The sequence below is a fragment of the Nomascus leucogenys genome, chromosome 25 (genome assembly GCF_006542625.1).
Source record: "Nomascus leucogenys isolate Asia chromosome 25, Asia_NLE_v1, whole genome shotgun sequence".
Lineage (NCBI taxonomy): Eukaryota > Metazoa > Chordata > Mammalia > Primates > Hylobatidae > Nomascus > Nomascus leucogenys.
The window spans coordinates 31,255,755-31,280,932 of NC_044405.1; the positions used below are offsets into that span (position 1 = coordinate 31,255,755).

The 25,178-nt window shown below is 53.8% G+C and overlaps 1 protein-coding gene across 8 annotated transcripts in view; it reads left to right on the forward strand.

Moving 5' to 3' along the window:
- The window catches only part of PCNT (pericentrin), a 116,012-nt gene that overhangs the window by 87,100 nt on the left and 3,734 nt on the right, over positions 1-25,178 (forward strand). For 4 of the 8 annotated variants that reach the window (XM_030806331.1, XM_030806332.1, XM_030806333.1 and 1 more), the window contains 13 exons: positions 1,339-1,441; positions 5,027-5,181; positions 8,872-8,976; positions 10,653-10,826; positions 11,426-11,621; positions 12,948-13,170; positions 13,446-13,596; positions 14,446-15,132; positions 19,125-19,369; positions 20,193-20,295; positions 21,326-21,499; positions 23,233-23,352; positions 23,993-24,222. In XM_030806331.1, the coding sequence (XP_030662191.1) occupies positions 1,339-1,441; positions 5,027-5,181; positions 8,872-8,976; positions 10,653-10,826; positions 11,426-11,621; positions 12,948-13,170; positions 13,446-13,596; positions 14,446-15,132; positions 19,125-19,369; positions 20,193-20,295; positions 21,326-21,499; positions 23,233-23,352; positions 23,993-24,222 (2,666 nt within the window). The other 4 variants (XM_030806335.1, XM_030806338.1, XM_030806334.1 and 1 more) reach the window with 3 other exon arrangements.

A 25,178-nucleotide genomic window follows, 5' to 3' on the forward strand; every position in this document is an offset into this window, starting at 1 on the left:
AGGCCCTCTGTTCCCGTGGGAATGTGGCCCGCCCGGCGCCATGGCAGCTGCCATTGTTTGTTCATCTCCTGACAGTGCACACCTCGCAGTGCTGTGTGGGGCCAGCTCTGCAGGACTGGCATCATGGGAGCGTTTAGACTATTTCAGTTGTGCAGGTATTTTTAAAATGCCTGAGATGCATTTGCCCGCCTCAAACGTACCCTGGGCATGCTTCTCCACTGACGCTCACTCCAACGGGCACAGCCACAGACACGTCTTCATGTGTGATGGGTTAGGGTTCTTTGTCCAGAATGGTTTTTTAGATTTATGTTTAGGAATGCGTGTGTGTGTGTGTGTGTGACGGAGTCTTGCTCTGTCGCCCAGGCTAGAGTGCACTGGTGTGATCTCAGCTCACTGCAGCCTCCACCTCCCCAGGTTCAAGCAATTCTCCTGCCTCAGCTTCCCGAGTAGCTGGGACTACAGGCAAATGCCACCACATCAGGCTAGTTTTTGTAGTTTTAGTAGAGACAGGGTTTCACCATATTGGCCAGGCTGGTCTCAAACTCCTGACCTCATGATCCACCCACCTCAGCCTCCCAAAGTGCTGGGCTTACAGACGTGAGCCACCGTGCCCAGCCAGAAATGCTTCATATTTTTAACAGGTTTCACATATGCTAATTAATTTTAATAATTTATGAGTTAGATCATATTATTTCTAACATAACCATTTTGGGATTTTGTGTATCTTGAGTAAGATAAAATTAAAAATCAGGTATGGTTGGGCTCACGCTTGTAGTCTCAGCACTTTGGGAGGCTGAGGCAGGAGGATTGCTTGAGCCCAGGAATTTGAGACCAGGCTGGGTAACACAGTGAGACCCTGTCTCTACAAAAAACATAAAAAATCATCTGGGTGTGCTGGTGCCACCCATGGTCCCTGCTCTTCAGGAGGCTGAGGCAGGAGGATCACTTGACCTCGGGAGGTTGAGGTTGCAGTGAGCCAAGATTGAACCACTGCACTCCAGCCTGGGTGACAGAGTGAGACCCTCCCTCAAAAAATAATAATTTAGCAGATACATATTATTTGAAACATCCATGTACTATCATTTCATGCACAAGAATTTAAATCAGAAATACTTACTATTGGCTACATTAAAATATTCCTAAAGAGCTGTGGGTGAATCTGATTAAATTGTTGGAAGCATTCGACCTGCGCGTGTTCACCAGTTTCGAGTTGTTTCATTTGGGGTCTATGTGGGAAGATAAATTCAGGCCTTTGAAAGTTTTCACCTGGCAAAGTCAGCTCTATGGTGTAATTACTCATTATTTTATGACCATTTAAAAATCTCTCTATCTGAACAGGAGAAAGATGTTGAAGATTTTATCACAACATCCTTTGATTCTCAAGAAACATTAAGTTCACCTCCTCCTGGATTAGAAGGAAAAACTGATAGAAGTGAGAAAAGTGAGTTGGTTATCCTTCATTTTTAATTTTTTATTTCAGTGGTTTCCTAGCACAGAATAGTCAAAAAAATTCCTGCATCCTTCGCCTGGTTCTGCGTCTGCCCCCTGCTGACCTCCACCCCGGCTCTGCGTTTTGTCGGGTGTTTGCCTGGGGCCTCTTGACTCCTGAAAACACGCCTGTACCTTTCACACAGCGAAGGCCGCCGGCCCAGGCCACACTCCACCCTGGAATGTTCACCCTGATCCGAGGCCAGCACCTCAGCTACAGCTACAGACCTTGCTCAGATTCGCCGATTGTCCCAGTAGTGTCCTTTATGGAAAAGACATCCCAGCTCACAGTCTGTGTTCAGGTGTCTTTGGCAGGATGGAGACTGGGGCGGCGCACGCCATGTTTCCAGGCTCTGCTGCCTTGCCTGCCCACCCTGCCCTTCCCGCCCCTTGGGGTGGACGTCCCTCTCTCTGCTGTGGGTTTCGGGGCACTGGCCCCGGCGTCAGCGGGACGGTGGCGTGTCCTTGCGATGGCGCGTGGGGGGCTGCGTCTCCCCGGACCTCATGGCGGGAGGTGCGTGGGCTTGACTTGGGCCTTTGTCTGTGGTGGTGCCTGCCAGGTTTCCTCCTCCCTCCGTGGGAGACGCAGAGACTGAGTATCCTCTTCCCTCTCATGCTAACACCCACTGGTCTCAGCCTCCCTTGGTTGCCCTGGCCTGGATCAGTTGTGGTGGCGGTTACCTGCCACACTGTACTTTTTTTAATTTCATAACTTTTTCTACAATTGTTGTCTTTTTACAAGTCAGTCACCTTTTGAGGTGCTCTAACTTTTTAAAAAATCTGTTGGATTTTTCAGCGATTTAGTGATTTTTGAGAACATGGTCACGATTTAATTAGAAATTTTAGTGCTTGCAGAGCAGGGCCATCAGCTTTTTAATTTTGTTTGTATTTATTCGATGAGTAGTGAGCATGCAGGGTAACAGTTACGGGTGCTGAGAGGACCATTTCCTGAGCAGCCTGTGTCCCAGCTCCCCACTCAGGACTGCAGCTCCCTGGGGATGCCCACATTCGACTCTCAGAAATGTCTTCTTGTATTTGCTTTATTTTCAAACCCTATTTGCTGTTTAAAGTAGCATCTTCAGCCCTCCTAGCCCCTTGCCACGTGCCCCTTGCTACACGAGGTCCAGTGTGCACGCCCTGTGCTGTTGCAGCCAAGGTTTGCCCTTCGAGGACGCGCCCCGTGTTCTAGCAGAGCCGCTGGGAGCGTGCGTCCCCCTCGAGCCACTTTTGTTTTTCTTGGCTCTGTTTCTCCTGTGTTCTTCATTGCTGCCCTAGCACATGGTGCCCGGGTGAATGTCATCCAAGCCTTCCAAGCACAGCAGGTGCTTCCCCAACAACTCTCAGGAGCTCCCAGACGGCCCTTTGCCCCTACTCAATGGTCTCTTATTTTTCGAGGCAGGGTCTTGCTGTGTCACGCAGGCTGGAGTTCAGTGGCATAGTCTCGACTCACTGCAGCCTCCACCTCCTGTGCTCAAGTCATCCTCCCACCTTAGCCTTCCAAAGTGCTGGGATTACAGGCGTGAGCCACTGCGCCTGGCCAGCCCCCTCTTTTTTAATGAAACATGTCCCCAGAAGCCTCTGTAGAAAAGGTGTCTGGCAGGTGCTTGTTTTTGAGAACTTCCTCGTCTCCCTGGCGGTTGTCGGTCGGTTGGCTGGGTGCAGACACTTGGGTTGGAAGGTATCGCATGCCTGTCCACCGCCTCTGTGCCTGCGCCCTCCAGTGACGCGCGACCTCGGAGGTCTGCGCGGTCGGGGTGGAGGATTTCCTCCTCATTCGTCCTTCCTCCAGTCACGGATCCTGTGGTTTTCTCTCTTCTTTTTGTAATTCCTGTTATTCAACTATATTGGGCCTCCGGATTTGATTGTCAAATTTTCTTTCCCTGTTTCTACTTCTTTTATTTTTGTTCTCATTTCTAAAAGGTTTTCTTTAGAACTTTATTTTTCAACATTTGTGCTGAGCGTTCTGTTTCTGCGCTCATATTTTAAATTTCTCAGAACTCTTTCTTATCCTGACTGTTCCTCTCTCCTTTAGCTTTAGCTCCTTGGTTTCTTTCTTTTTTGGCGTGCGTTCTTAAGTTTATTTTGGGCACAGCCAGGTGAGAGGTCCCTGCACCTGGAGGAAGGTGTTGGGCCCTGAGGTGAAGCATGGTTTGTGCTGAAGGCACAGGGTCCGGTGGGACAATGGGGAATGTGGTCTTGGACTTGTGGAGCTCTGACCACCCGCTGGCGGCACCTGCTGGCTGTGATCTCCTCTGGATGGAGTGGGCCGGGGCGCGGTGCTGGGCACCCATGTCTCGGTGGCACTGGGTGACAGTGCCCGCAGCAGTCACATCCCAGAGTTCCTGGTACACGCTGTGGGAGCTGCGGCTCAGGGAGATGCCAGCGTCCTCAGAGATTTCTCAAACACCTGAAGTAGATGATTTCCCCAAAGATTTCTTCATCGTCATCTTTAGCTGAGATATACAGGGCAGAAGTAGGACTTGGCACCATGATTAGGCACAAAGATTCGCAGGCGGTAGGGGTGGCCTGGGGCATTTTTGGGGGTACAGGCAGCGACCCAGCACCCTGCACCCTTGCACTGCCCCTGAGGCCTTCGTGCTGCTCTCTCGGCACTTGCCGCCACTCACAAAAAGCACTTTGTTGGTTCGTTTTGTGAATGATGTGCCCGTTATTTCTCTGAGGGGCCATCGTCATCCTCCGAGGTTGTCCTCTGCTCCTCCCCAGCGTGCTCTCTGCTCAGCAGGCTGTGCTGGGGCATCATCCCCCCTGTGCTCAAGTGCTGCAGCCTCCTCTCCCCAGGGAGCTTTGTCCACACAGGGGCCCCGTCTCACTGGCATCCGCATCCTCCTGCTTTGAAGGTCCAACACCCTTTTTCCAGGGCGCCGCCTCCTCGTCTGGGTCTCATGTCCCTGACACGATCCTGCCTCAGTTTCCAAAGCGCCTCCCTCCCTGTGGGCTGGCGCAGCTGCAGGTCTCTGGGATGGACCAGGGTCCTGTGCATTGGGAGGTTTTGAATTTTCCTCATTGAGACCCCGTGCCCACCTGACACAGGAGCTGCACTGCAGTGGGGAGCCGCACTGCAGGGACCCCACAGCAGGCACGGTCAGCGTTTCCTGAGCAGTCATTGGATGCCTGTCTGCTGCCTGCCTTAGCTCCGTGGCTGGTGGGGAGGGTGCAGGCCCTGCACGTCCCGCTGCTCTTGAGCTTGCCTAGACCATCTGGGTTTTGTGGAGTCTTTGGGGGCCACGTCTGGAAAAGTGAGCAGAGGTCCCCTAAGGCTGGCGCTGGAATCAGGGACTCAGGTGATGTACTCAACCTGCGAAGTTGGGTTCTTACTTGACGTGCGTCATTCTCACCAGGGTTATGTTTTTATGAAAGCATTTTTGGGGCCCATCAGTGTTTTCTCCGTGAGCAGAATCACAGTGTGGTTGTCGCTGGGGGCTGCGGGCCAATCACCCCTGTCCTGCCTCTGCAGTGCGTCCCCTGCGGAACCCCCTGGAGAGCTGTGGGTGGGACCCTGACCCTGTGGTGTTTTTAGGTGACGGCTTGGGTTTTGGAGCAAGACTGAGCCCGCGGTCAGGAGGCCCTGAGGCTGGAACTGCTGGTCCTGTGACCCCTGCTCCCATCTCTGGAAGGTTTCAGCCGCTGCAGGAAGCCATGAAGGAGAAGGAAGTGCATCCGAAGCACGTGAAGGTATGGCTGGTAGGGGCGGCCCTCACAGCTTCACATGTGCAGCCTCGGGGCATCCCCCAAGCCCTACGTCGTCCTGCCTTGCCAGGGAGAGCCTGGGAGGGCCAGCTTTTCCTGGGTGCCTCTGAGCACCTGCATTTTAATGACTCATAGGAGGCAGCCCCATGGTGGCCCCGGAAGCCGCCTGCCCAGCCCTGCAGTGGCCCCTTAGGTGGCCACTTCCCATCTGGGCAGGGAGGGTCCTGTGAGCCCGTGGGCAGGTGGTGTTGCCCCGAGTCGCAGAGCTGGCCTGTGCCTCCCTGCTGCCTGTGCCTCCCTCCCGCCTGTGCCCTGTAGAGAAGCCGAGGCACCAGATGCCTCAATGCTCTAGGACTGAGCCGAGTTCTCTTCAGACGATGGGAGAGAAGCCACTCAGCCTCCTTGGAGTCAACTTTGAAGGCAGAATTTTGTGGAACTTTTCATAAGTTTTCTTTTCTCTCCCAGTTCAGCAGATCATTTTATGGTAAAACCATTGACAAAAACTTGGCTAAACAAGTGAGTGATAGAATGATGCCACTACAGGAGCTTAGCCAAGTGGTAAACATATTCCCAAACAAAACAGTTTTCCCATCAGTGAAACCTCTTCTGAGATTGCACAGTAAGTCCTCACTTCGCGTCGCCCCGAGGTTCCTGGAAGCTGACCTGTGCTGCTGGCCCAGCTCCCGCTGTCTCCGCAGGCCCTGAGGGTGCCTTTGTTACATGTGTTTCAGTCACGGTTTCCAAAACCCATCCATGACGTTAAGTGAGGACTTACTGCATTCAGAATAAAACTTGTTTTACTTCATTTGGCTGGGCACGGTGGCTCATGCCTATAATCCCAGCACTTTGGGAGGCTGAGACAGGGGGATCGTTGGGGCCCAGGAGTTCAAGACCAGCCTGGGCGACATAATAAGACCCCTCTTTGTCAGAACTGAGTCAATTAAACCTCTTTTTTTCATTAAAAAGAAAACTTATTTTACTTTCGTAAACATGGAAATTGGAGATATTTTTTTTAATCAGTTTTTTATTTCTTCTTTGCAATTCCTTTTTTTTTTTTTTTTTTTTTTTTTTTGGTGAGACAGAGTCTCACTCTGTCACCCAGCGGTACAGTCACGGCTCACTGCAACCTCTGCCTCCCAAGTGGCTTGGATTATAGGCGTGAGCCACCACACCCAGCTAATTTTTGTATTTTCTGTAGAGATGGAGTGTTGCCATGTTACCCAGGCTGGTCTTGAGCTCCTGAGCTCAAGTGATCTGCCCACCTCAGCCTCCCAAGGTGCTGGGATTACAGTGTGAGTCACAGTGCCTGGCCTCAAATTTTTATACAATATAAAACATCAAGGAGATGTTTCTGTTAGTGTTTCCTATGGAAAACAACCTAATATTAGAATTCCTGATTTTTAAGGAATAAATTTGATTAATGTTAACTCTTCATACTTAGGTTTCATAATTTAAAAAGAAAAGCAAAGAAGGCAGGAAAGGCCTCCTGTAGCCCTTGAGGCAGCAGCTGCGAAGTGGAGGAGGAGGGGGAGGGGGGGAAGGAAGAGGAGAGGGAGGGGGGAGGGGGAGGAAGAGGAGGAGCTGCTGTCCAGGGAGCACCTCCAGCTTTCAAAGGTCCCAAGTCCAGTTGAAAATCACGAGGAGTTTTTTTCACGGATGTCTCAGACTGTTTCAAACTCAGGGTTTTCCTTTATTGTCTTAATTTCTGGCCTGTGTTTGAGTGTGGAGCCCCAGGGTTGTGCCCACAGTGATGCGCAGTGGGGATCTGAGTGGAGCTGGGTGCTTGCCCTGCTTGGAGGTGGCTCCAGGCGCGTGGGGGACATCCACTGCTCAGATGCAGCCACAGACGCCAAGAGTATGGTCGACGCTCTAATATCCCTTGTGACCGCTATACTGAGGAGGCTGAGGTCCTGAGCACAGGTGGGGCCCCGGCCACTCTTGGCCACCTCCGGCCATGCCTGGAATTGAGCCATGAGTGGGCAGGGCAGGTGCTGGAGCTGAGGAAACAAGGACTACCCCCCCAAACCGCCGCCACCACCACCACCACCGCGGACAGAGCCGCCTGGTCCTGAGTGTGGAGGTGGCAGAACCTTCCCAGCCCTAGTGACTGTGTCTGTGGGACCCCCCAGGCTGCCTCACAGGCCATGTTCTAAGGTGCCCACTGGACTCTGCCCCACTTCCCGGCCTCACGGGAACCGAGCTGCGAGAGCCCCGTGTCACCTGGCGGGAAGCTGTGGCCCAGGGCCTGTGCATCTCTTCTTTGTAAGAGATGTTTTTTAAAATGCATTTTCTCCTCAATACAGGATCTAGAAAAGCATATTAAAAAGAAGGAAATGGCCTGTCCTCTGCAGTTGGAAGGGAGGGACAAGCAGCTTCAGTGTCTTCCTGCTGCCCTGCTCCCCCGGCCTGCTCCCACTGCACCCCCAACCCTGCTCCCCCGGCCCTGCTCCCACTGCACACCCCCCCAACCCTGCAACCCTGCTCCCCCAACCACGGCCTTGCTTCCCCCATCTCCGCTCCTCCCTGCACCACCCCGATCCCCCCAACCCCACCCTGCTCTGCTGTAGACCTCAGTTTGCATCCATCCTATGCCACATACGTTATGTTTAAAGTAAAAGTGTTTTCAGTTGTTAATTATTTTTAAAATAAACGTAGTATGCAATTTGGTTTTACTACTTAAGTGTTAGTATTTGACTTTTTTGGGCATATCATTAAAATTATAGGAAAGCATATTTTCAGTCAGTCACACCCCATCGTAGGCCTCGTCATTGCCTCATTTTGCATTTCCCTCTTTTTGGGCTTCATTAGATTACTTTTCTCTTCAGGTTTTTATGCAGATGTGTCCTGTGCTTGGGTGTGTGCTCATGTGGTGGTGACTGCGCGGAGCCTCTGGGCTCTGGGCTCTAGGCTGGTCGTGACACTAGCTTCTCCATAGGGCCATCTGCTAACCCCTCAGCCTCTCCGGCGAGACAGTCAAGTGTGTGTCCAGACACCCACTGCTGCGTACTCGGTGGTATGAAGCAGCCGCCTCGTGTTCACAGACCTGTGGGCAGGGCCTGCTGGGGATGGTTTTCTTTGCTCCCCATGCCTGGTACAGGCAGCTTCACCCCACGCTGGTGGTTGGCACTGGCCTCAGCCGGACCACGCACAGAGGCCTCCTGGGTGGCCATTGTGTGGCCTCCTCGTAGTGTCCCAGGAGGGCAGGGAGTGTGTGATGTTTGTGATCTTGCTATGGACATTGGCCTAAAGCCCTGCCCTGAGCTTTGTCCAGGCTTAGACAGGGGACGGTGTCCCCCTCAGGGAGCAGATGGAGTGGAGGAAGTGGCGGGGCCATCTTTGGAGCGGCTTATGGAGTTGTGGGGCCATTTTTGGAGTGGCTTATAGAGGCAGGTGGAGTGGAGGAAGTGGCGGGGCCATCTTTGGAGTGGCTTACAGAGAAATTCACTCCAAGCCTGGCTTCCGTGTTGTCTCTCTGAAGGTCGGGAGAGGTGGGCTTGAAAACCTTATAGCTTGAGAAGTGGGTGCTGCCTGTACGAAGCCAAGGTGGTGCCCTCCCTCTCCACAGCTGCCCGCCCTTCACGGAGTCCTGGCTGCAGCTTGGGACCGCAGGTGTTATAGAGCGTGGCTGTGTGGGGTGGCAGGCGACTCCCTCCTGACGCACTTTTCCCGCCACAGGCTTTACTGCAGATGGTGCGTGATGAGAGCCATCAGATCCTGGCGCTGTCAGAAGGCCTTGCACCCCCGAGCTGCGAGCCGCACTCACCCCGGAAGGAAGATGAGGTACAGGACAGCTCGTTCGTGGGGGAAAGACGCAGGTTTATTTTGCATCTCACACACTTCTTTTCCAAAGGATTTAAGGAGCTTGCGGTAATGGCCGCGTCCTTAGGGCCACGTGGAGACGAGGATTTTTTTTTTTTTTTTTTTTTTTTTTGAGATGGAGTCTCGCTGTCTCTCCCAGGCTGGAGTGCAGTGGCGTAATCTCGGCTCACTGCAACCTCCACCTCCCCGGGTCAAGCAGTTCTCTGCCTCAGCCTCCCGAGTAGCTGGGATTACAAGTGCATGCCACCATGCCCAGCTAATTTTTGTATTTTTAGTAGAGACGGGGTTTCACCATCTTAGCTAGGCTGGTCTTGAACTCCTGACCTTGTGATCCACCCGCCTCGGCCTCCCAAAGTGCTGGGATTACAGGCGTGAGCCACCATGCCTGGCCTAGGATTTTTTTAGCGTGGCCAAGAAGACTGAGGTCCAAGAACCCTGGGGAGGCCTCGCCATCTCCCACAGCCAGCACAGGCTCTCGGGGCAGGTTCCCTGTGGGACGTGGAGGTGTGTGTGGGGCAGAAGGGCTCAGGGCTTTCAGGCCTGTGCCCTATGTGAGCCTGCGGGGAGGCTGAGGGTGGTCTCTCCTGGCCATGTGGCCCTGCGGACTCAGCCCATTCCAGCACTTGTCCCCCAGGGCCTCTCCTCCTGCCACTCAGGTGACTTGCCCTCCGGCCTCTTTCCTCCCCTTGGGTCTCTCCTACCTCCCCCTCCACACCCCAAGCCCCAGCAACTGGACCTCAGGGCCTCACCTCTGTGCTGTTCACCCTGTGCCCCACTTTTCCCCAAGCCCTCCCCATCTCCCTGCCTGTCTGCTTCCAGCACCAGGGCCTGTGGAGCTTGTGGAGTGGGCGCCAAGCCCCATCACGCTCCCTCCCATCTCCATGCCTGCCCTGTCCTGCCCCTGCGCCTGCCTCTGACTGGGATCAAAGCTTCGTGAGGGAGGGAAGGGCTTTGTGCCTGTGCCTGGAACGCACAGGGTGTGCTGGTGCCTCTGCCCGCACCTCCAGCAGGCCCTGGTTGTGTGCGAGCGGCAGCCTGGCTGGCATTCAGGAGGCTCATCGGTGCTGCACGCCGCCCCTGGGGACCAGTGGGTAGCCCCTTGCAGCCTTACGTCCCCTCCAGGCCCCGGGCCTCGAAGGTGCAGCAGCAGGAAAAGAGGGAAGGAGCTTTGCTGACATTTTCCTGACCTTACTTTATCATCTTTTTCAGTCTCTTTTGTGCTTATGATGGCAGCCTCTGCTTCTCGTGCCCTGAATGGCCCTGGGCAGTGTGTGTCTTCTCTTCTGTCAAGGTCATTTCTGTTTGAACGGCTGTCTGTCTGCTCAGCTGCCGTAACAGAACACCCCAGACCGGGGGCTTGAACAGCAGACATTGATTTCACCTGTTGTGGCATCGGGGTGCCCACAGGGTTGGATTCTGGTGTAGGCGCCCTTCCTGGTTTGCAGACAGCGCCTCCGTGCTGTGTCCTCACATGATGGAGAGAGCGAGTGAGCTCTGGTGTCTCTTCCTCTTATGAGGCCTCATTTACCCTGAATCACCTCCCGCAGGCCCCATCTCCAAACGCAGTCACACTGCGAACTTCGGGGCACAAGCATGCAGGTGCATTTGTGAGGATGCCACGTTTCTTCCCTCTTTAGGAAGTGCCTACTGCGTGCCCCGATTGGAGAGGGGACCTTCTGCAGGTTGTGCAAGAGGCGTTTGAAAAAGAGCAGGAGATGCAGGGGGTTGGGCTGCAGCCCCGACTCAGTGGCTCAGATCTGGGGGGTCACAGATCCCTGCTCGAAAGGCTGGAGAAGATCATCCATGAGCAGGTGAGTGTCAGCTCTGCCACCAGGCCTCAGTTTGCCCCAGGGTTCCAGCCCTGGCAGAGAGGGTGACACAGACTGTTTTGTATGTGAATTTCGGTTTGTGTGTTTCTCTCGACCGCTGGAATGTGGCTGTGACTCACCCAGGCGTTCACGCTCAGTCCATGCAGGATGCTGCACTTTTCCACCTGCAGCTGTAACAGGACAGGTGTGCTCGAGATGCACCCTCACGGCCTCACTCTGTTCTGAGATAAGTGGCTAAAGAAACGTTCTCCATTCCTAGTAGCCCCTCCTGGGGTGAGAGGTGCTCTGTGTGCAGGGCTGGGTGGCATTGGTGCCATGGGGACACTAGAAATCCTGTCCCTGCCAGCGTACACATGAGACCTAGTGTTGAGAGTAACTGGCTTGCAGGCCTCACGCAGGGTAGCGCAGCCCAGCCCTGACGCCTGCAGGCCCCAGAGCTGAGGCCCAGCAGCTACTGTGCACCCATCCCAGACTCAGCAGGCTTGTCCCGGCGCAGCGGGTTTTGAGGGCGGGCAGCAGGGAAGGCTGGGGCATGGGGTGGCTGCCCAATGCTCAGGCTGCTTTTCCCATTGTGCCCCCAGGGAGACCTGCAGGAAAAGTCCCTGGAGCATCTTCGCCTGCCGGACCGGAGCAGCCTGCTGTCCGAGATCCAGGCTCTGCGCGCCCAGCTGCGCATGACGCACCTGCAGAACCAGGAGAAGCTGCAGCACTTGCACACAGCGCTGACAAGCGCGGAGTCGCGTGGGAGCCAGCAGGAGCACCAGCTGCGCAGGCAGGGTGGGTGCCACTGTCTCTGCTGCCTGTGGGGCCCGGCCTCTGCACCTGCCCACCCAACACTCACCTGTGTGGCCTTGGGAGCAGAGGGTGGTGACAGGGCATCATCTTGTCAAGCCCCTGAGTGTTGCCATGGTTGTCAGCTGATAGAACTGAGCAGAAAGGACCCTGGAGACAGGCAGCGCTGGGTGGGGCTGGCATGGAGGCCTCACTCTTGGGCCTGGTGTGGGCAAGAGGGGCCTGGGTTGGGCTTTTGAGTGCTGGCAGGTTCTTGGGAGCTCGTGCTAGAGTTCAGGAATGTCTTGTAGGTTTCTACATTTAATTTAGCTTCTTCGGGAGTTTTTATGTAGATGCTCAGGTCATCTGTGGGTAAGTAACGATTTTTTGTTACCTTGTGGGTAAGTAACGATTTTTCTTGCCCACGTTCTCTCGCGTGCTGTGCCGTCAGCTGTGTGGCAGATGCCGTTCCCTGCTCTTAGTTTTGGGGGCAGGAGCTGGTCTCGTACCCTTGCATGTGGGGTCAGGCGCCCTTGGTCAGCTTGGGGAAGTGCCCTCTGTTCCTAGTTTTGGATTCCGTCAAGGGGAACGGCCTTGCAATTCAGCCCACAGCCCTTGTCCCAGCGCCCGTGCCCTTTGTGCTCTCTGGGGCTGGGGGCCGGTGCTGTGCAAGCGCTCGTGAGGGGCACGGGCGGGGGGTGCCGGTGCTGTGCATGTCCTTGTGAGGAGCACGGTGGGGCCGGCGCTGTGCAAATGCTCGTGAGGGGCACAAGGGGGCCGGCACCATGCGGTCACTCGTGAGGGGCATGGGGGGGTGGGCCGGTGCTGTCCGAGTGCTCGTGTGGGGCACTGGTCTGTTTTCTGTTGTGCGTTTTTGGTCGTGGTGCTGGGTAGCACCAGCCCCACGGGGGTGCGGGAAGTATTTGGGAAGTAGCCCCTCCGCCCTCCGTTGTCTAGAATTGGGGTTATTTCTTCCTTAAGTTTCGGGAGAATTTTCCAGTAAAGCCACCTGGGCCTGGAGCTGCCTCTGTTGGAGGCAGTTTAGGGTGTGAGTGGGGGTGGGGTGGCGTTTTTAGGATGGCCCCAGGGCTGTATCACTCCTGGGCTCTGGGTGCTCCCGGCCAGGAGGGTGGGCCCCGGAAGGAAATGGGCCCAGAGGGCAGAATTGAGCATCCTGGTTCCACCCGCAGTGAAAGCTTCTAGTCCACAGAACCTCCTTTCTTCCCGAAGCACATACACCCCACGCCCCCACGAGTCTGTCTCTAACCTGGTATCACTTGTGCAGCACAAGGAGCTCATGGGGGCCTGTTTCTGTTCTTTCGTCTTTCTCAGTTGAACTGCTGGCTTATAAAGTAGAGCAGGAGAAGTGCATTGCTGGTGACTTGCAGAAGACGCTGAGTGAAGAGCAAGAGAAAGCAAACGGCGTGCAGAAGCTCCTGGCGGCGGAGCAGATTGTGGTGCGAGATTTGAAGTCCGACCTCTGTGAGAGCAGGCAGAAGAACGAACAGCTGTCCCGGTCCCTCTGCGAGGTGCAGCAGGAGGTCCTCCAGCTGAGGTGCGCCTGATCCACCTTCCCTGGGCACTGGCGGAGTCTCCCCGTTGTGGCCATGGTTTTCTTGGTCATGAAGGGACACAGAACCTCTGGTGGGCCGCAGTTGGGCAGCCCCAGGGGCACCGTGCCCTGCTGTCCCCGGGTTGATAATCCTGTGGTGGGGGGTGAAGCACATGCGTGGGACCTATCAGGGCTCTGCCTCCCCTCCTGGAGCTCCCAGCCCCCGGGAGCATACTCTGGCCCATGTGGTCAGATTGTTCTGTGATGTCTCCATGCAGATCCATGCTGAGCAGTAAGGAGAACGAGCTGAAGGCCGCACTTCAGGAGCTGGAGAGTGAGCAGGGGAAGGGGCGTTCCCTGCAGAGCCAGCTGGAGGAGGAGCAGCTGCGGCACCTGCAGAGGGAGGGCCAGAGTGCCAAGGCCCTGGAGGTAACAGGGCGTCAGGGCAAGGCAGCCGGCATGGGCTGTGTCCACTGGAAGCCTGAAGCCATGCTCCTCTTTCATCCTCCTTTTCCTGTTCTTCCTGGCAGTGTGCCCAGTTGACAGCAGTGTGACGTAGCAGGATAGGGCTGTGTTTTCAGGTAAAATTGCACCTTGGTGTAGTGGCAGCCACCACAGGGCGAACAGTACAGTGACCCGTGGTGGCACGATACCCCTCTGGGAGCCCCCGCTGTCCCTGAGCACTTGCTGTGCAGACGGACACAGCCTCCTCGCTGGCATCCAGACAGAGCGCAGCCTCAGAGCTCTGAGCACAAGGCAGGCTGGTGGTGGGGGCCCTCTGCTTTGTATGGCAGAGGCCCAGCCGGCGTCCTGTGGCTTCCGAGCAAGTCTGCGCCAGCTCCATGGGTTATGGCTTTCAGCGTGGGAGTGGTGGTGCATAGCAAGCTGGGTGTGTATCTCTGAGCCTCTTTGGTGGAGCGATTTTCTGAAGAGGGGGCAGGAGCCTCTGGTGGAGTGCTTTTCTGGAGAGGGGGTGGGTAGGGGACATCTCTGAATCATTTTCTGGAGAGGGACAGACAGGGAGCATCTCTGAACCCAGGATGCGTATGTGCAGCTACTCAACACCACTTATAAAAAAAGTATGTCATCTCCGCTGTCTGGGTTTTTTGTTACTTGATGAACTAGCAAAAAAATCTTGCCCCTACATATGGCTAGTAGGGTGCATTTCAAAAGGTAGAATTGCTGGGCTAAAGTATGTAAACAAATGTGGACAGGAAAACCATGCAGACGCTTTTCCTCTTGATTCAGTGTCTCCCATCGTATGTGTTTGCTGTCTAGGAGCTGCAGGCATCTTTGGAGACACAGCGTGCTCAGAGCAGTCGACTCTGCGTGGCACTGAAACACGAGCAGACGGCCAAGGACAACCTGCAGAAGGAGCTGCGCATCGAGCACTCACGCTGCGAGGCCTTGCTGGTTCAGGAGCGGAGCCAGCTCTCTGAGCTCCAGAAGGACCTTGCGGCTGAGAAGAGCCGCACCCTGGAGCTGTCAGAGGCCTTGCGGCATGAGCGGCTGCTGACCGAGCAGCTGAGCCAGAGGACACAGGAGGCTTGCGTGCACCAGGACACACAGGCGCATCGCGCTCTGCTGCGGAAGCTGAAGGAGGAGAAGACCCGGGTGGTGGACTTGCAAGCGATGCTTGAAAAGGTGCAGCAGCAAGCCCTGCGTTCTCAGCAGCAGCTTGAGGCTGAGGCTCAGAAGCACTGTGAGGCGCTCAGGAGAGAAAAGGAGGTAAGTGCCACACTGAAGTCGACGGTGGAAGCTCTGCACACCCAAAAACGAGAGCCGAGATGCTCTCTGGAGAGAGAGAGGGAGAAACCAGTGTGGTTGCAGGCAGAATTAGAGCAGTCACACCCACGGTTGAAAGAGCAAGAAGGACGCAAGGCTGCGAGGAGGAGCGCGGAGGCCAGGCAGAGCCCAGCGGCTGCGGAGCAGTGGAGGAAGTGGCAGAGAGACAAGGAGAAGCTGGTGAGAGCCGCCTGCTGGCGGAGCGTCCACACTTAAAAACGATAAGCAGTTGGAGTTAGGATGGTTCACGTGGGGGACGCGAGATTTACGTATGGCCCTCTGATGTGGTCTGCCCTGGCCTGTGTGCCCTGATGCTGGCACCACACTGCTGTTACTGTAGCTTTCTAGAAAGTATTGAAATCAGGAAGTGTGATTTCTCCAACTTCGTTCTTCCTCTTCAAGATAGTTTCAGCTCTGTGAGGCTTCTTGCTGTTCCACAGGAATTTGAGGATTGGTGTGTATTTCTGCAGAACCTGCCATTAGGATTTTCTTAGAGATGGCATTAAATGTGCTGATCGCTCTGGGTAGTATTGACATCTGGACAGTGTGAGGTCTTTTGATCCACGATTACAGAATGTGTCCCTCCATTTAATTAGGTTTTTTTTTTGAGATAGGGTCTGGCTCTGTCACCCAGGCTGGAGTGCAGTGATGTGATCTCAGCTCACTGCAATCGCTGCCTCCTAGGTTCAAGCGATTCTTCTGCCTCGGCCGCCCATGTAGCTGGGACTGCAGGCACATGCCACCACGCCTGGCTAATTTTTGGATTACTAGAGACAGGGTTTTCCATGTTGGCCAGGCTGGTCTCAAACTCCTGACCTTAGGTGATCCGCCCGCCTCGGCCTCTCAGACTGCTGGGATTGCAGGCGTCAGCCACCACGCTTGGCTGTTTACCTAGGCCTTCTTTAGTTTCTTTCAGTAGCGTTTCATTGCTTTCAAAATATAAGTTTTATACTTTTGTTAAATTTATTTACTTATTTTTTGAGATAGAGTGTCATTCCGTCACTCAGGCTGGAGTGCAGTGGCACGAACTCAACAATGTTGAATAGAAGGGATGAGAGCAGGCTGGGCATGGTGGCCGATGCCTGTAATCCCAGCACTTTGGGAGGCCAAGGCGGGCAGATCACTTGAGGTCAGGAGTTCGAGACCAGCCTGGCCAACATGGCGAAAGCCCATTTCTACTAAAAATACAAAAATTAGCCGGGCATGGTAGTGTGCACCTGTAATCCCAGCTATTCGGGAGGCTGAGGCAGGAGAATTGCTTGAACCCCGCAAGGCGGAGGTTGCAGTGAGCCGGGATTGCGCCACTGCACTTCAGCCTGGGCAACAAGAGGGAGATTCCATCTCAAAAAAACAAAAAAACAAAAAGAAAACTCTTCGGAATAGTCGTAGTTTTTTTATCTCCAGAAGCCTTGGAGAGTGGGGAGGTGGTTTGGTGGTGCAGACAGTGTGGCCAAGCATGGCAGGGGCGTCTACACAGGACCCCAGCTGAGGGTGAGACGTGGTGTGTGTTTGCCTTTCTCCTGGGCCAGGGCTCTACCTTTCATGGAATGCTCAAAGGAGTCTTTGCTTTTTGAGAACTTCCTGAAACCACGCCCGAAGTTGCCAGCCAAAACCTTTTATTTAATTTTGATTGTTTATTAAACAGAATAGTAACATGAGTGCTTAGAAAATATTTTCTAAGTTGCATTAGTAACTTGCTTCAGGGTGCACATTGACCTGTATTTTGAGGGAGGTGGCCCTTCCAGAGTGATTTTTTGAGGCAGAGTCTCGCTCTGTCTTCCAGGCTGGAGTGCAATGGCACGATCTTGGCTCACTGCAGCCTCCACCTCCCGGGTTCAAGTGATTCTCCTGCCTCAGCCTCCTGAGTAGCTGGGATTACAGGTGCATGTCACCACATCCAGCCCAGCTAATTTTTGTATTTTTTTTTTTTTGAGACGGAGTCTCGCTCTGTTGCCCAGGCTGGAGTGCAGTGGCGCAATCTCGGCTCACTGCAAGCTCTGCCTCCTGGGTTCACGCCATTCTCCTGCCTCAGCCTCCCGAGTAGCTGGGACTACAGGCGCCCACCACCGCGCCCGGCTAATTTTTTTGTATTTTTAGTAGAGACGGGGTTTCACCATGTTGGTCAGGCTGGTCTTGAACTCCTGACCTTGTGATCCGCCCACCTTGGCCTCCCAAAGTGCTGGATTACAGGCGTGAGCCACCACGCCCGGCCTCCAGAGTGGTTTTTACTGAGGATAGTGAATTCGATCTGGATTATAGAACCCTTCTCTAGCTGTAGCCGTGGAAGCCTCCCAAGATAGTGGCATGCCAGAGACAATTCCATATTTTCTAAATAATATAATCTCATTAGTTCCTCTGTATCTTACTTTCCTTACTAGAAAATAGAAAAGATACTCATTCCTGTTTAAGAGGCCCGAGCATTGAGTGAGGCGCTGTCAGGAGGGTAGAGTCTGAGCTGCATCCTGGTCACTGCAGTGGCAGGAGTGCTGGTGCCATGCAGTGCAGGCTCAGCCATGGGTCCTCTGGGCTGGGGCGGCCTCAGCTCAGTGCTGGGGTTCCCTCCCTGACACGGCAAGCCGCCTCTGTGTGTCTGCATCTTGGGCCTCTTCCCGCCGGATCTGTCTTTGTGTTGTCACAAGGAAGCCCCAGCGGCGCTGCTGGGAATCCGAGGCCCTTCAGAGGCTGCTTTGTCCTTCCTTGCCCCATTGTGCAATAGACCTTCTGTCCCCTGCCTGGCAGGAGTCGGGCCGTGGGCAGGGGCTCAGGCACTTGCTGACATGCTTCTCCCGGGCACCAGACATGGCCTGTGCCCCCGTCCTGCAGAAGGAAAGGCTGCTGCTCCTTGAGGTCTGGCTTAGGAGCCCAGGCCCACCTGGCCACCCAGGCTCAGCCCCAGGGGTGCACTCAGGCTCATATGTGTGTGCACATTCCCATGCACAAATGTGCCTGTCCGTGACTATGCTGGTATGAACGTCTGGGCGTGTGCGTGTACATATGTGGATGAGTGGGACCAGGGCACAGGGAAGCGTCATCCGGTCTGTTTCAGCTTCTCAGGCTCCTCTCCTTTGGACCCTGCGTGCTTGTCCTGGGCCTAATGAAAGCCTGATAGTTTTAAAAACTACGATGGAAACGCTTTTACCACTGAATCATTCTGGAGTGTGATTCAGCTGCCTCCGTGCTAGAGGGACACAGAGCAGCACAGCACGAGGGTGTGCAGTGCGTCGGCTGTGGGTCCCAGTGCAGGACCACAGAGGCCGCCTGCCCGAGGGCCTGTTTCTGGTCTGCAAGGGGCCTCCCCTGTAACGTGGCTATGTGTTTTGGGCTTTTGCTTGGCAGTTTTTTTGTTTTTTTTTTTTTTTTGTAGATGGAGTCTCACTCTGTCGCCAGGCTGGAGTGCAGTGGCGCAATCTCGGCTCACTGTAACCTCTACCTTCTAGGTTCAGTGATTCTCCTGCCTCAGCTTCCCAAGTAGCTGGGATTACAGGTCCGCGCCACCACGCCCAGCTAATTTTTATATTTTTAGTAGAGACGGGGTTTCCTCATGTTGGCCAGACTGGTCTCAAACTCCTGACCTCAGGTGATCCACTTGCTGCAGCCTCCCAAAGTGCTGGGATTACAGGTGTGAGCCACCACACCCTGCTGGCAGTTTTGTTTCTTGTTTTGCTTTGTTTTGTTTTGTTCTGTTTTGTTTTGTTTTGAGATGGAGTCTCACTCTGTCGCCCAGGCTGGAGTGCAGTGGCGCGATCTCGGCTCACTGCAAGCTCCACCTCCCAGGTTCACGCCATTCTCCTGCCTCAGCCTCCCGAGTAGCTGGGACTACAGGCGCCCGCCACCACACCCAGCTAATTTTTGTATTTTTAGTAGAGACCGGGTTTCACCGTGTTAGCCAGAATGGTCTTTCTCTCCTGACCTCGTGATCCACCCGCCTCAGCCTCCCAAAGTGCTGGGATTACAGGCGTGAGCCACCGCGCCCGGCAATTTTTTGTATTTTTAGTAGAGATGGGGTTTGACTGTGTTGGCCAGGATGGTCTCAATCTCCTGACCTCGTGATCTGCCCGCCTCGGCTTCCCAAAGTGCTGGGATTACAGGCATGAGCCACCGCGCCCGGCCGGCAGTTTTGTTTTTGGACACTGACGTGAACGTTTTCTCTGTCTTTTTTCTGTTAACAACAGCGAGAATTAGAGCTGCAGCGTCAGCGTGACTTGCATAAGATCAAGCAGCTTCAGCAGACGGTGAGAGACCTGGAGTCGAAGGACGAGGTGCCTGGCAGCCGCCTCCACCTGGGTTCTGCCCGCAGGGCTGCTGGCTCCGATGCAGACCACCTCCGGGAACAGCAGCGAGAGCTAGAGGCGATGAGGCAGCGGCTGCTCTCTGCTGCCCGGCTTCTCACCAGCTTCGCCAGCCAGGCCGTGGACAGGTGTGCACCCACGCCACCTGGCGCTCGCTGGTCCCTTGCAGCCACCCCTCTGTCCCAGACCCGTCCCCAGGGCTTGGGCGCGTCTGGTGTGAGGCCCCTGCTCCTTTGCACTTAACGCTCTAGTCCTCCTCCTGGGACGTTCCTGAGGGATTCTGGATTGGCAGGATGGCATATTCATATTCTAACATCAGAGAGAAAAATCCTGTGATTCAAAATACGCCTGACGTGGGGCTTCCATGTTCCTTTGAGGGTTGGCTTGGTTCTCTTTACACTCTGTGTAGTTGCTCACCACCCACAGGGTCGGGTTTGGAGCCTCCTGTGCCCCCCCCAGCTGGCGCTGCCCAGTGTCACTCAAGGCCACTCACACCCAGGATGATGATCGTGGTATTTCATATGGGCAGAAAGGGTAATGCTAATGTTTGTCTTTTTCCCTATCCACAGAAACTCAGCAAATACAGTTCTCCTTTCTACACTTGGACTTAATATATAGAGCAGCATGATTTCTAAGCAAAGTTTCACTTAGGACAGCATTTTAAATCATTCATTCCAGAGGAAAGCCACGGGGCCTGGCAGGCGGTGGCTTCCCATGCTCAGTGGCGCGCCTCCCGGCTAGAGGTTTCTGAGCTCTGCAGAAGCGTCCAGTCACAGGCCTGTTGCCCCCGTGGGCCTCTGGCTCTGCCTCACGGCTGGACGAAGTGATTCACACACAGGCTCCTCAGGAACCTGTCGCCTTGTCTCTCTTGAGCCACGAGCTCTTGTTTAGTTTTGGATAATGGTCACTTGGGGTGCATATGTACCTTTAAGTGCCCATTTATTTTTACAGGACAGTTAATGATTGGACGTCATCCAGTGAGAAAGCAGCGATGTCTTTACTGCACACGTTGGAGGAGCTGAAGTCTGACTTGAGCAGGCCCACCTCCTCCCAGGTAAGGGGTGAGCGCCCCCAGGTCCCTGCCCTGGCTCCTCCCCCAGAGGGGCCCTCTCGGCAGCTTTGTGGTTTCTTTTTCACGCTGCCCAGTTCTTCCTCCCTCGCTGCCTTCTCTGAATTCATGGTTGCTATCTGGGTGAGTGGGTGGGGTCGACCCTGTGGGCCAAGTGGGGACGGATGTCCTCCATGTCCTGGGGCACTTGTGTGGTCTTCAGGGGCTGAGCCCTGCGGCCCATGGAATGCTGTGTGACTGTGTGGACCCCCCTCACGTGCTGCTCACTGTGCATGACCCGACCACATGGGGCTGCTGGTCAGGAGGGGCTATGGTTCTGCTCCAGTGCTGGCGGCCGATGTTCACCTCCACCTGGCCCAGCCTGCTGGCTTTGTATTTGTGTTGATGGCCTTTGCTAGAAACAAAAACCCAAGTCCTCCTTGCAAAGTCTGAGCTCACTGTAAGCTGCGTCTGAAGGAGGTGGGAATCTGGCTGCTGGTATAAATTCTTGATGCGTGTTTTGTGGCATTTATGAAATCATGACTTTCATTGTGGAGCCCACGCATGTGAGGTGCGGGAGAGCTGCACCGCTTGCCCTCTGGCCCCGCCAGCTGAACGTCATTGTGGGTGGGGTGCACCCTGCCCCGTGTTGGGCCCTGGTGACCTTTCAGTGTGTCCACCCTCCATAGGCTGAACGTCCTTTTCGTGGTGGAAGTAATAAACCTGTTTTGAGGGGCTTCACATCCGCCCCCTTGGGATGAACTAACAACAATCCAGCCACCTGTTAATTTCAGTGCTGTTAGAACAACCAAACGGGCTATGCTTTGTGACAGGCCTGCATTGTTCATACAAGCCAGTTTCATGCAAAGTCTGTGATTCAGTGACTTCTAGAATTTTCTGCCAGCTCCACAAGCTGCTTACTGAACCCCAGACACATTAATTACAATCCCTAAAAATAACTGTTGACAAAAAAACACAAGTAATGTGCATGCCCTTTAACAACAAATTCTTACAAATTTATTTTCTTTTCTCCAAGAAAAAAATGGCAGCAGAGCTGCAATTCCAGTTTGTGGACATCCTGCTGAAAGACAATGTTTCCCTCACAAAAGCCCTCAGCACGGTGACCCAGGAGAAGCTGGAGCTGAGCAGAGCCGTGTCTAAGCTTGAGAAGATGCTGAAGCACCATCTGCAGAAGGGCTGCAGCCCGAGCGTAGGTGTCTGTGCTTAACTCTCACCTGCCTCAGCCTAACCCGCCATGGGCCAGAGCAGCTCCACCCCACGAGAGGCCGGGCTGCCTTTAGGGACCTGGGGATGTGGGCGTCAGCCTCTCCCTAAACGCCGGGCTGCGCTGCCTCTGTCTGAAGCCTTGCTAAATGTTGTGGGATGTTTGAACGTCTCAGCTGACTTCCAGCTCCACCACAGACAGCGTCCTCACTGACCCTGACCACTATACTTGATGTTTGGTGCATGTTCATAAAAGGGTATTTTGACTAAGAATATTATAATCTGATCTAATTTAGAGTTTTATTTAAAGTGATTTATAATTTTTTTTTTTGAGATGGAGTCTTGCTCTGTTGCCCAGGCTAGAGTGCAGTGGCGTGATCTCGGCTCACTGCAACCTCCACCTCCCAGGTTCAAGCAGTTCTCCTGTGTCAGCCTCCTGAGTAGCTGAGATTATAAGTGCCCGCCACCACACATGGCTAATTTTTATATTTTTAGTAGAGACGGGGTTTTGCCATGTTGGCCAGGCTGGTCTCAAATTCCTGACGTGATTCCGCCTGCCTCGGCCTCCCAAAGTGCTGGGATTACAGACATGAGCTACCATGCCCAGCCTAAAGTGACGTATAATTTTCTCAATGGTATAGTTGGATAGAGTTACCTTCCGGAATGTCTGATTTTTTTTTCTTTTGTATTCAGGCTATTTTGTTTGTGATTTGCTTTATTTTTTATAACTTTTTAAAAATTATTTTTAAATTTACCTACAGTAAAATTTGCCCTTTCCTGGTGTAGTGTCATACAAGTTCACACACGCACACATCCCTGTAACCTTCATAAGTAACCACCATTCACAGAGCACACAGCGATGCCCCCCCAAAAAGAGCAGCAGGCACCCCCACCTGCCGCAGGCCCTGGCTCTTTCCCAGAAAGGTGTGTCAGTGGATCCAGCCCGTCTGGGACCTCCTAAACTGGCTTCTTTCACTTTTTGGGTTTTTTTCTGAGACAGGGCCTTGCTCCCTCTCCCAGGCTGGAGTGCAGTGGAGCAGTCACAGCTCACTTCAGCCTTGACCTCCCAGGTTCAGGGATCCTCCTGCCTCAGCCTCCTGACCTGAAGTGTTAGCAGCAACCTGTGCACATCCTCCTGTACACTCTTAAGTCATCTCTAAGATCACTTGCAACACCTCATTCAGTGTAAATGCCATGCAAATAGTTGTTATCCTGTATTGTTTAGGGTGTAGGGGCAAGAAAAGAAGTATACATGTTTGGTACAGACGCATCTTTTTTTCTGAATATTTTTCACCCACAGTTGGTTGAATCCATGGATGTGGAACCCACAGCTGTCGAGAGCTGACTGTGTTTGTAGTTACCAGTGGTTGGCATTTCTAGGACCAGAGAATATGAGAGTGTTTAAGGCTTAAAGCTTTGAATTTGGGGTGATTTTACAAAGAATTGGTTTTCTGTTTCTACTAAAATGTACCTTTTTTGCAGTCATACTTCAGCAAGTGGCGTGTTGTAATTCCTCCATGTTAATTCTTTGGCTGATCACAGCACGGCGTAACCTAGGCCCTGCTGAGTAGGTGCTGAAGATGAGGAGGGGCCGGGTGTGGTGTGGTCAGCCTGGCCTCCCCGCACATGGCCTTCTCCCTCACCTGCCCCGGCTGCTTCTCTAAGATGCTCTTGTTGACGAGCAGCTCTGTAGACAGCGCTGGCTGTGCTTCCTTACAGAGGTCGGAAAGGTCTGCTTGGAAGCCAGACGAAACGGCTTCACAGAGTTCCCTGAGGCGCCCAGACCCCAGCCGGCTTCCACCAGCTGCCAACGAGGAAGCACACACTAGCAATGTCAAGGTAGGAACAGTGCCACGAGTATAGGACTTTGATGCTTTTTTAAGTCCTGGGTTTGTAAATTGCAGGCAAAGCATTTTTGTGCCCACAAGGTTCTCGTCTGCCGGGTGTAGCAGTCACATCACTAAAGGAAAGGAAGTTCACAGAATAAACTTCGGCTTGAATTGTGGTTTAGTTGTGCACAAATACTGAGTTTCTGGAACGTGGAAGGCTTTGACAGAGTCAGCAAATGGCAGCCTCTGCAGCCTGAGGGAGGCCTGGCCCAGGGACTTGGACTTGCCGGGATTCGGCCCAAGCTGTGCTGGAGCCTCCTGATGGCACACAGCCCCCACCCCGTGACGTCCATCTCATGCCCAATTTGGACCTTACCTAAGGGGTTAAACTCAAGAAGCTTCATAGGGGCTCATTCGATGATGCTGTGGAGAGGAGCTTGTGGTCCTAGATCTTGTCTGACAAACACAAATTGATCTTCCAGCAGCAAGGTTGTTTCTGGCCATGGTTGCTGTGGGAAGGCCGACAGCCTTTGATGATTCGATGAGAAAAAGCAATCTGGCTCTTCGGAAAGAGCAGTGGTGGAAACGTGCTTTTGTCAGCAAGACAGTCTGTTTCCTATGATAAAATTTTACTGCTTTTTTTCTTTCAGATGGAAAAATTGTACCTGCATTATTTGAGAGCAGAGAGCTTTAGAAAAGCTCTGATTTATCAAAAGAAGTATCTTTTGCTGTTGATTGGTGGATTCCAGGATTCTGAACAAGAAACACTCTCCATGATTGCCCATTTGGGGGTATTTCCTTCCAAAGCAGAACGGAAAATCACATCTCGTCCTTTCACCAGGTTCCGCACAGCTGTCAGGGTGGTCATTGCAATATTAAGGTAAATGCCATGACGTTCAGTCAGCGCGTTCCGCGTCTGTCTCCGTGAGTGGGCAGCACACTGCGTGGTTTTTTGGTGATTTTATTCCTTGAAACTCCATAATATATGCTTTTTAAAGATGAATGGCATTTGAGGCCTTAGAGAAAATACAGATGATGAACTTGTCTTCAAGAAGTCATATGTATGAATCTGTCACCTTCTAAAACTAAAGATTTAAGGGCACCTTTGTATTACAGAGGAACATCGATTTAAGGGCACCTTTGTGTTACGGAGGAACGTCCTGACTTTTAATGGGTTTCGTGCCACAGAGAATGTGCTGAATTTCTAAAACTCTTTTCCCCCCTAAACATTGTGCGGCTGTGCCTCCTCCCTGATGCCACAGAGGTGTTTCCCAAGGCCACGCGCAGGCCTGTCTGGAGGAGCAGGTGCAGCAGAGAGCAGCTAGGAGTCCCTCTCCTTTCAGAGACCAGGTGCCGAGCCAGTTCAGTCATCGCGGCCGCGGGCCGGGCCGAAGTGGGGTGCAGGCGAGGCCTCCTGGGGTGCTGTACGCTCAGCTTCTCTGGTCCTGGGGCACTTGGTCTCCTCGTCTCTGAGCTCCCCTGACCATAGGCCTCCACCGTCCATCCTTCCACCCACCCATCTGTCCATCCTGTGTTCATGGGGAGAACACCCTGCATGAGGAAGCATTTTAGGCACTAGATAGGGGAGGTAAGCAGACCCAGATCCTACCTCCTGTCAAGGAGGGGAGCTCTTTTGAAGGCAGTGGTGTCCCAGAAAGGAGCAGTCTCCGTGTCCCTGTGAGGGCACTGCCTAGGGTAGCTGCCACCATGGGGCCTTGACAGGTCTCATGGAGGAATCGGCAGTGTCTGCTGTGCCTCACAGGAGGGAAGCGGCAGGATGATGCTTGTCCCGAAGGCCATCCTAGCAGGGCGTCTGGGGCCCTGCACGCCGACCTG